General features: G+C 53.2%; 1 protein-coding gene across 1 annotated transcript; it reads right to left on the minus strand.

The window, feature by feature from the left end:
- Window positions 1–822: 822 nt before the first annotated feature.
- On the minus strand, window positions 823–7,596 carry CDCP2 (CUB domain containing protein 2). The gene is given in 11 exon segments (XM_032696815.1): window positions 823–1,166; window positions 1,168–1,352; window positions 1,553–1,731; window positions 4,257–4,361; window positions 4,364–4,609; window positions 5,079–5,423; window positions 5,504–5,525; window positions 5,527–5,559; window positions 5,561–5,814; window positions 5,817–5,846; window positions 7,515–7,596. Coding segments are annotated over 11 exon segments (1,608 nt in total). The 3' UTR covers window positions 823–1,039.
- Between the last annotated feature and the right edge of the window lie 3,718 nt (window positions 7,597–11,314).

Raw genomic sequence — 11,314 nt, forward strand, 5'->3', positions numbered from 1 at the left:
ATCCATCAGGGCTCATGGTGAGGATCCCCAGTTTTCTGGAGGGGCAGGTGACCACACGACTCCTATTTTCATGCTCTTGGGTTGCTGAGCTCACCGTCTGCAGGGACTAGGGTGGGAGGTCTGGTGTCATTGAGGTCCCAGAGGAGCCAGCCCCTCCTGCCAAGGCCATCTTTACAGGATTACAAAAACCTCCACACTCCAGCATCTCGGGCTTCATGGCACCACAGCCTGCCAAGCCACAACAGGGTTTGCTCATGTTTTCAGACCTCAGGAGTGAGACTGGTACAGAGTTCACAGCAGTGGGCCCCTCAATATGCTGGAAAGGAGGAAAACACAGAGGAGAGGAGAGGAAGATTGTTCTCTTCCCTTCCAGCTGCTGGCGGCTGAGGCACTCATAGTGAGTCCTGAGAGAAGGTGAGACAACATGAGAAGATCAAATGAGGAGCTCCAGGGCATGGCAAATTCATCTCATCACATCACCCACAGACATCCAGAAACACCACCTGGGAGCATCTACGTGAGCTACATCTGTTTGTGCCACGTGGAGATACCTACACCACAGCTCCATGGTCCCCCCCCCAAGCATGGGTGGGAGCATGGAGAACATTTGTTCGGCATACAGCAATATTTGGGGATGGTTTGTACCTTCAAGAATTCAGCAAGAAATAATTGACAGGATGATTTGCAGCCATCGGCAAACAACGCTACTTTCCTGAAAGCAGCAGCACTAGAGGGAAAACAAATTGAAGCAGGTGCAGGAAGAGTTAGGGAGCGCAAGAATTGCATTCCCGAGCCAAATGGACAGATTGAGACAGAGGAAAACAAATTGGGAAGGGAAACGGCTGCCTATTGCCTGGATTTTTCAGACACTGGAAGGAGGTGGAGGTTGGGTTCAGGCTGAGTTTTGGGGCCTGCGAGCTGTGACTCTGTTCGGGCAGCTGTGTTTGTGCTCAGCCTGGCCTGAGGGCTAATTTTGGGGTATGTGTTCGCCCTGGGCAGGACTGGGATTGCAAGCCCTGGAAATCTGGAAAGCAGCATCCTACAGAAGCACCAGCCCCACCACTGCGATGACCATGAGGAGCCCGGCCAGGATGCAGATGCTGATGAAGATGATGTCACTGGTGTCCTGGCTCTTGATTTCATGGGCATCCATTGCTTCCCCTCCCCTGCTGGGCATCCACCAGGTTTTCTGCCTGGCTGAGCCTGGATGGGTCAGGACCAGCAATGAGGGTCACCGAGGCTTCCTTCCTCTTTGGCTCACACTGCACCTCGTACTGGTGGATGTCCTCCTGGTCACCCACTGAAAAATCGATGTAGAGGGTGCTGACAATGACAGACGTGTTGTTGCGCCTCTGCAAGACAAGGGTCCACAGCTCATTAGAGCTTTGTGCAGTTCTTTTCACAGGGCTTTGGAGGGGTTGGCCATGAATCAGACGGGTTATCTACTGGAAGATGTGAGAGGGACTGGGAATGCCTCTCTGCAGCCAGTACACCAGCACAGGGTTAACCATCCACCCAGCTTGCTTTAAAGGAGGGTTTGCCGACTGCTCACCTGGGATTCGGTGCCGCAGGTGTCGAACCTGGTGTGTATTTTGAAGTTCCTTCCAACCACCCGGGCTGCACAGGAGGGGGTCCCCAAATAAATCCTATTCCTCTCCAGCTGGGCCAGAGACTGCACAGGGATCTGGATGTGGAAGTCTGTCCGGGTGCAGCTGATGTTCATGGGCACAACTATTGGGACAGAAAACACATGTAGAACTCATGATGAGTTTTCAGGAAAAAGGAGCAACACCAGAAATGCAGAAAGCAATATCAGTGTTTTAGTCCTGTCCCATGCCAAGGGCAGACACAGATGGCTCCCAGGCACTGCCCTGCTTTCTGCCTCAGAGAGAGACCTCACCATCAACCAACCCCCTTGAAACTCATCCTCCTTCCCAGGTCTCTGAGTGACACACAAGTGCCACTCATCATCATGCAACACCATCATGCTGTCACTGCCACTCTCCATCATTGTAAATCCAGTGAGACATTTGAGTTGGTGCCCAGGACCAGACCATGAGAGCTTTGTGGATGGCTTGCTGTGGGCACAGGGCTCCCCTGCATCCTACAACACCCCTGTAAGAGATGCTCTACAGGGATGAAATGGAGGGGATGTCTCTCAGAGGGACCCCACGCCTGCAGGGAGCGATGCAGCTGCTTGGTTGCCCCTGGGAAAGGGTGAGCTAGATCCACGGCCCCAGGGCATCCTCCCAGTGGATGGCCCAGCCCAGATCCTCCTGTCACAAGTATCATCAGCCCTCCACTGCCCTCCGAATGCTGTTTTTGATGGGGAGCTGGTGAAGAGAGTGCACAGAGGGAGCTGCTGTTGAGCCATCCAGGATGCCGAGACAAAGAGCAAGGCAATGGTGATCCCAGCCTCTCTCCACTACTATCCCTTTGGCATCATATTTGGCCCCTCTGGATGCAGAAAGCATCCACACAGGGAAAGAAGCAGAGAGGAAAAACACCCCCCTCTTTAAAGTGAATTCATGCTCAGCTTGAACCAACCACTTGGGCACTATGAATTATTGAATTATTCCAGCTCCTCCTGAATCTGGGAAGATGCAATAAAATCATTACGAAAAAATAGTGTGACTTTGCTTCGCTTAGTGCATTATAAAGCCATTAGAATATTTACCAAATAACTAAAGTGCATTAGATCGAGAAGAGGAGAAAGTGGATTCTCTCCCCTGCCGTGAAGGCTTTCATTCAAATGGCCATAAATCACACACGCCCAGCCCAAGCCGTGCCCTTTGGTGGGCCCAAATGGAAAATATCTGCATGGCTGAAGGGGTGTGGATGTGCAGGCTGAGGTGCCCCTTTGCCTCTGGGGGCTCCCGAGAAAGCCAGTGGTGGGGAGAGGCCAGCGTGTCCGGTGGAAGCAGCCACTCTCCTGGCAGTGCTGGCAGCTGGATGTGCCACACAGGAACCTAATCACAAGCAGATGCTGGAATCCCTGGGCAAACACAGCCAGCAGCCTCAGCTTTAGGAAGGGAGGCTCAGTTTCACATCCAAGCTTTTGTCCTCCCCTAACATGCATCTGAACAATGTGTGTACCAGGGGATGCAGGAACCTTGGGCAACTGAGAGAAGTCACATCCCTCTTTGTGATGGGAACAACCCCCACTCTTCACTAGCACCCCATCTATGTGTCTGCAACGTCCTCTGTTGGGAGCAGGGTTTTTCCATGACCAGATACAGTGAGGCCAAGATTCTCTCCCTGCACACTGCTGTAAAACAGTGGGAAATAAGGACAAGGACGGGGACAGACCTGCTGTGCACACTACTGCCTACTCGATGTTCAGTATGTCTCTCCCTCCAGAGGCTGCAGAGGCTCAGGACAAAACTCCATCCCATTTCTTACTCCTACAGCCACACACCCCGATCCTTTCTGCTGCACTGGAAATGAAGAATGACTTTGCAACTGAGGGATAAAAGCTAATAAACCCAGGGCCAGCCTCCCCAGCCCCTGGACTGCCAGTCCAGAAGTGCTGCTCTGGCTCCAGCCCTCTGTCGAGGCTGCCCCTGGTTGAATCATCCCTGACCTGCAGGTCAGCTTGGATGTAATTATCTTGAAATACAACAAACGCCATAAATTTGCTGGTGTTTGAGGTGCAAAGGTTGGCAAATGGAGGAGGAAGGTTACACACCGCTCCGCCCACCAGCTGTGGATGTGCCGGCTGGGACACGGGGTATGCCGGCAGCAGGGACGTGCCAGGCAGGGCTGGCTGGGTGGATTTGGGAATGCTGTGCCCCGGGGCCCTGTCCTCCCCTGCAGCTGCCAGTAGAGATAGAGGAGGGGCGCGGTCTGTGCCTGCCTGCTCAGCCGGCTGCTGATGGGACTGGAGGCATCCTGAGGAACAGGAAAAAGGTTGTGATACTTGAGCTGGTCACCTGCCCTGGGGCTTTGGTTCCCTAAAAAAAACCCTGTTTTCTCCTCTGAGGGAGAAACAGGAGCATGACAGTGGCAGAGACACAGGAATCTGAAGCTGGAAAGCATCTCCTTGAATACTAAATACAACATGGAGTATGTGCGTCTTGCACTCTGCAGGAGCTGGAGCTTATTCACCATGTCTTCCTCCACCCCAACCCTAAGGAGCCATGGGCTCTACTCCTGCAGAAAGGAACCATCACCGCGTGGTCCTTCCAGAAATTGCACGGTCTGGGGCATGTTCTGATGTAACTAAAGCACTGAGGAGCACCCAAGTGAGACCTCACCTCCCACGTAGGCGATGGAGAAGCCCCTCCTGGCTGTGTTGCGGTCGGTGTGGAGGATCAGGAGCAGCTGGTTGCTGCGGGAGATGACGGGTGCCAGGCTCTCCCGCCACACCACCGGCCCAGCAGGGATCCGTTCTCAGTGCCACCATCAAAGGCAGACAGGTGATCATAGTCACAGCCACCCGTCAGGCTGCTCCGGCCCTCCAGCTCCATGTCCAGGAAGAACACCTTGACCCGGTAGCCCGTGGGCATATGGATGCTCCACTGGCACTTGAGGTTGTTGGGGTAGAAGCTGGGGTACTGTGGGCTAGAGAAATTCCCTTTGATGGCAGTGAACACCTCCTGGCACTCTCCTGCTCAGGGAAAAAGGAGAAGAGAAAATCAAAAGCAGACCTGAACCCTGCGTGTGTGGATAAACTGGTGGAGGAGCAATCACTTGTTTCATTGCCCTTCACCTCACTGCTCCCCAACCTTGTGTTTGGCTGATGGACAGTCAGCAGTTTTGGGGTTATGGAAAACTCCCAAAGTGGCTAAAGTCCTGCAGGGAGCACATGGGAAACCCCATATTCCCAGGAAATAGCATGAGCAAAGGAGAAAGGCGACTCTTGCTCAAGAGAAGGACAGCCCAGGGCCCAGGAAAGCAGCAGTGCTGCTTTTTACACAGCGTGGTGGTTTACACTTCACACCATCATCTCACAGGTTCTCACCACAGTGATCTCCTCCACTATCCTCTCCCTGCCGCAGGAGGGAGAGAATCACCACCCCAACCCTGACCTGTCCCTACGTTCTTCCCACTGCCCCACCACACAGACAACCCCGCACCTGAGTAGAAATGGGCCTTGAAGCCCCTGCCACCGATGTTGAAGTCTGACTTGAAGATGATGAGGAGGTGTGGGGTGGAGGAGACAGTGCGGGGTGGGCGGGTGCTGCCACAGTAGCGTCCCAGGCGGGGGGCAGTGACAGTGGGGCCGTCGAAAAGGGCCACGTAGTCAAAGCTGCAGCCCTGGCCCCCCTCCATCTGGAAGTCAGCAAACACCAGGGTGAGGGGGCCACCACCACTGGCCCCCCCAATGTTCCAGCGGCACTCCGCATCATTGGGGTAGCTCTCGGGGTAGCGGGGGCTGGTGATCTCCCCAGACAGTCCCGTCAGCTGCCCGCCACAGGCATCTGCAAGGAGGCACAGGTGATGAAGACAGTGGGAGAGGGTGGATGGACAGATGCTCCACCACCACATCTCTCCCTGATACCTTTCCAGTAGGCAGCGGCGACAGCCGTGCTTGGCCACGTGTCGGTCGGAGCGGAAGGACGACAGCCATGACGTGCCAGGCGGAGGAGAAGGGTGGCGGAGGGCTGTGGCCACAGAAGGTGCCCAGGAGGTTGCCCCGGTCCCGGGCAGCCCCGTTGTAGACCTGGAGGTAGTCGTAGGCACAGGCGTCGTGGTACTCCAGCTCGAAGTGGCTGAAGGAAAGCAGGACAGAGGAGCCCTCGGCCACCACAATGAGCCACGTGCACTCCGTCTCATAGGGATATAGCCCTGGGAAGTTTGGGACGGAGAATTGCCAGAGGGTGCTGAAAGCACTCCCCCAATTTGATGCCTGGGGGAACCAGAGGTGGATGTGATGTTCCCTTTCCAGGGGAAGACTAAAGAACAGAGATGGGATGCACAACATGGCTCCATCCTACCGTCAGCACTACTAAAACACCAGCACCCTGCAGACTAGCTGGGCTTGGCCACCCCTCTCATTGGAGGACATGTGCCCTCCATCTCCTTTCATCCCTCCACATGATCCCTTTTCCCTGCCACTGTCCATTGTGTGGCTGCAGCAGGGCTGCCCTTGAGCTTATCCTGCCAGTGACAGCATGGTGTCCCCACTATTTATGTTTGGAAAAGGAAGTAGAGAGTGAGTTTTAAAGGCTAGAGGTTCCAGGCTTCTCTGATGCCCCAGCTGCCCAGCCCTTCAGCTTTGTGCTTCTCACGCCCATCTCCCTCCATATAATGGTGGTATCAGTGATTGAGCTGGGAGAAACAGGGGTGAAGGGCTCGATGCACTGAACAATGAGTTATGCATGTAGGGATCGATTTCCTAATGAAATCTTTATACTGAGACATGGTTATTATAAAATAAGGCTGGGAAGGGGGCAACTGTCACCTGCCCCTGGGTCTGATTAGGGCTGGGGTGAAGAGGCTGATATAGTGGGCACATACATCATGTCTGGGAGGGATGCAGACCCTATGTAGCCCTCGGGAGACATGTGTGGGTTCCCAAACAAGGCTGGGCACTCGCTGCCATCAATCTGGGCCAAGTATATTGCAAATCAATAGTCAGCCAGTGCACTTTACTTTTCATCATGCTTGCTGGCACGGTGACCTCCCAGCAAGGGGAGGTCCTGTGGATGTGTGGGATGCAGCACCACATGAGAGTGTGTGTGTGTGTGTGTGGCCAGATCTAAAATCAACTTGCTAATTACTGGGGATAGGCAATGAAGTAATATAGGGATGGTACTAAAGAAATAATATTGTTGAAATAAATACCCAAGAGGGAGCCTGCGGGAGAGGCAAATAGCCATGATGCAGACAGATTGATGGATTAAGGGCTGGGAGCCTTGGGGTGCTCTAGGAAGCCCAGGTGGGATGTGGGGTGGCCACTCAGGAGCACATGCACCAGAACCAGGGATGGGGGTTGGTTTCTGATGCAGTCCTTCTGTGAGAAAGGCCCTGCTGTTTTTGGGGAGAGGGATTGCTCTGCCCACCCCACCCCTCAAATTACTGTGTAATCTGCTAACCCTGTCCTGCAATCTGGGGGGCATTTTTTACTGGTAGGGTGAGAGGTTTATTACATGCCTGTCACATACACACGCATACATACATTCACATATAGATGTACATGTATATGTGTGTATGTATATAAATACATGTATTTATATAGGCAAGTGAACTCCAGAAGTTAACAAACCCTTCACCAAAGCACCTGTACATCACAACAGGACAATCCCTACCTGCAATCCTCAGTAAGATAAGTGTGAGGCAGAATACCAAGCACAGAGCAGTCTCCCACACTTGCTGCTGCACGCAGTGACTCCAGATCCCAGATCCCAGCTCCCTGCCCCTGGCCTGAGCCAGCCCACTCCCTGAGAGAGAGTTGGAACCCACTCGCACCCCAGAGCCACCGTGGCACCTGCAAACAGCCCTCTTCTCCTCCTCAGGGACCATGGATGCCCGTCTAGCCCCAAGGTTCCCACTGGGAGCTGGGACCAGGTTCTTACCTCTGCTGGGAGCATCCCCGAGAGCCCCGCAAAGCACGGCCACTGCTGCCAGGTATCCCACCCCCGTGCTCCCCATCCTCCAGCAGGAAAATCTCCCCTCACTGGCACCCGAGCATCCTTTTGGAGCTGTCTATTTGGAAGGAAAAAAATAAATAAAGAGAGAAATAAATAAAAAGCAGGAGGACTGTAGAATTAATAGCAGAATGAATAATTCATCGCTTGTTTGAATTAAGAGCGGCAAGGTAACTTGATCTATTCCTCCCTTCCTTCACTCAGTTTTAATGATCTGGATCAAATGTCCCAAGGATTTACACTATACCAGATACCTTGTCAATACACTATATTTAGAAGAGATATTAATGTTTCAGATATGGTGTATAATGGCAATAAGTCTGGGCTGACAATATGCCCTTAAGGGGCCATGAAAATAATTTAGTTCGCCAGGCAAGCCAGTGAACCAAAATGGGAATTTCAGACTTACCGCGGAAAAGCACCTCAGGAATTAACATGATTTATACTGCGGCACCCACTGCACAAAGCCAGTTGGTGGTAAAGGCTAGAGAAACAGGGAATGGGATTTAAACACGGCCACGTCTCCGCACCGGCTGCCAGGTCAGCATCCCTGCAGCAGGAGTCCAGGCTCAGCGGGATTCTCAGCCTGGGAAAGCAGCAGTCGTGAGCACTAAAGATAGCAAATCCCACCTCCCCCGAGGAAGATTAGAGATGAATTGTGACTCATGGGCAAAAAAACATCGATTATTATAGAACCTGCTAAGGCCTTGGAGAATTTCCACGTTCTTCCATGCCGGCTCAGACTCCTTCTCGCCCAGGCTTTTGGATGCACTCGGCTGAAGGTAATCAAGGCTTTGGATTTGGTGGGAAAGATGTGCTCCTTGTGCTGTGCCACATTAGCTGGAGAAACCCCAAACCCAGCAGTGGCTCAGTTCCTTCCCTCCCACCCTGGAGAAAGGACTTTCCTGCTGCCACAGCCCACACCCAGATGAATGCCAGGAAACAAAATCCCGCAAGGACCTCCCAGCACGAAGGACCTGTGCTAAAAAAGTCACCTTCAAAGCAGCAGGGAAAGAAGTAGCGAGTATCTCTAAATCTCAGGCAGGAGACAAGTTGCATTTATTAATTAAGCAATGAGGATCGATGCTGAGACATTTCCTGTGGATTAATGATGGGCTGGGAGGAGCTGATGGCCTGAGGTGCAGCTAAGGACCATTAACACCAACTGGTCATGAATCCCCGGGAAATGCTCCATGCCAAGGTCATTAAGTGCCTGCATATATTTATGGGGAACAATAACAACAGTAATATTTGTACAGGCTCTCTCTCCACTGCCCGGTCTCGCTGGAGTCATGCCAAGGGCTGCTGCGAGCATTGGGGCATCCCAGCCAGGAGCCCTCTGTCCTAAGCCCAGCTGAGGTGGAGGATGTCCTGGAGTGTCTGTCCTGGGGCACTGGGCACCACTTCACCCTGCCAGGACTAAGGGTACATTGGAACAAGGAGGTGCAGGGCAGCCCTCCCTGTTCCCAGGTACTGTGTGAAGCTCTTGCTCCAGTGCAAGTTCTGGGAGATGCTGTGATACCGTTGCATATCCTGCTGACCTCCCACAGACACTGCAGAGCTTAATTAGCTGCTTCCCTAATGGCTTGGAGAGGAGGTCTGTCCCTGTGCCTTGTGAAACAAGGGGCCATTGTGTGGGGCCATGCAGCAAAGAGGCAGGAGAGATCTGGCAACACAGCCCCTCCTTGATATTTCCATTGCCACAACCCTGGCTCAGTCAGGAGGAGTGCTCAGCCCTTCCAGCCCTGATCCCCTGGACTTGGGGATAATGTGCTCCCTGACTTCTCCATTGCTGCACTATAGAGCAAGACATTCATTCTGACTTCTCCACCACTGCACTATAGAGCAACATGTTCATCCTGACTGCATTCATCTCCAGCAACACACACTGCCCTCCACCCTTTCCACCACTGGCCTCAGCACCGCAGCACATCCCAGCACGAAGCCAGCATCCGGGACAGCAGTACCTACAGAGCTACTTCTCTCCATCCCTCCAGCTGGCCATAACCCCAGGAAATGGTATCACTGAAAATTGGTGACAATGAGGGGTCAGGGCTGTGCAGCAGAGCAGCTGTGCTCCCCCTCCCAGGGGACGGCATCCATCAACCACCGGCACATTCACCCTTCTCCTGACCTGGAGATGGCCATTCCCAGGCTGGGCCTGAGCCCAGGCAACTTGCTTGTCAGCTGCAGGAGTGGGAGGCAGGGGGAGAGTGAGAGGCAGCAGGGAAACAGAGGAGCCAGGACTGGAGGTCAGGCTGGAGGTGCTCCGGGTCAGCCCAGGGTACTTTGCTCAACCAGAGACACGGTGGGTGATTTCAAGGTGTGCCATGTTGGGGCTGCCTTTGTTCCTCTGTGGGCAAATTTATAAATCATGAGTCAAAAAGGCATTTGATTCATTTAAACAGAAAGGATGTGATCAGGACTGTGAGACTTCAGAGAAGATCAAAGGTTTAAAAATGGTCCCCAGGAGAAACAGGAATTATTTAGGCAGGAAATAATGAGATGAAATTAAGAGGGTATTTAGGCTGCACATGAGGAAGAAGAAAGGAAGCAAAGTTAAGCCCCTCTTCCCAGCACAGCACTGCATGGGCAGCAGGGGCTTTCTGGAGCGCAACCAAAGACCAGGGGCATCCCACCAGCATCCCCCTGCCTGGCAGGAGAGGCAGGATGTGAGCCCCTGCCCTGGCCATGCATCGGCCACCCACCACTGCAGGCAGCTCATGCACCTTAAGCTCCACAGATCCCCCAGTCACAGATCAACACTTTCCCCATGAAACTGCCACCAGGGGATGATTCCAGGCCTCCAAAGGAAAGGAAACCAGTCATCTTCCCTTGGCAGGGAAAATCCTGCCCAACAGCCTTTCCACTCTGTGTCCCTGGCTTTGCAGGGGTCCATGCCAAGCTCTGAAAGGGGCTGTCCCTATGGGGGATGGTTGGGACAGGGGACTCCCAGCCTGAGAAACAACAAAAGGCAGGAGGGGGAAGGGAGAGAAGGGCAGAAAATAGAGAAAAAAGTGCCTAGGGACAGTGTAAAGGCTCCTTCAAGTCCCTACTTCCAAGGACATCATGTCCCCCATGGAGAATGTCTCGCAAAGACCCTTGTCCCCTCCGGCACAGGCAGCACCTCCTCCCGCTCGGCCGCAGCCGCCGTTGCAGGATCGCATCCCGCAGCACTCACAGCTTGCTCCGTCTCTCACCACCCTCCCTTGGAGCCACGAACAAAGACGGGAGCGGCGCGGCAGAACGGCCGGACCAGCTGGGGAGGGTTTAACCATCGTGGCCCATATGTGCTGAAATACCCAGACATATTGGGGTTGTGTTTAAAGGAACAGTCCCAGCTTTCTCGCAGAAAGACGTCGCTTTTCCAAAGCGAGCGTCAAGTTTTACCTTGGGCCTTTGCAAAAAAGGCTGGGTGGATTTTTAGCAAAATCACAAAAAGATAAAACATTTAAAGCAAGAAGCATATAAGCAAGGTTTTTGAATACTTAATATCTGACAAAAATATTTTTTCCATTTTCCTAGCCAAGCCCGAAGTAGGGAAATCGACTGGAGAAAGCATCTCCTTATTTTATCAGCCCCATGCTGTGCAGAGGCATCTCCACTATGCAGTAACTTACAGTGGCTGAAGCACAGCTTGGATTGGAGCTGAGAGCTTGTCTTGGACCGACCATGGACAACTTCTCTGGCTCAGCCCTTCCTCCAAGGAAGTTAACATAAAA

This window comes from Chiroxiphia lanceolata, chromosome 9, assembly GCF_009829145.1.
Source record: "Chiroxiphia lanceolata isolate bChiLan1 chromosome 9, bChiLan1.pri, whole genome shotgun sequence".
In the NCBI taxonomy this organism is placed as follows: Eukaryota; Metazoa; Chordata; class Aves; order Passeriformes; family Pipridae; genus Chiroxiphia; species Chiroxiphia lanceolata.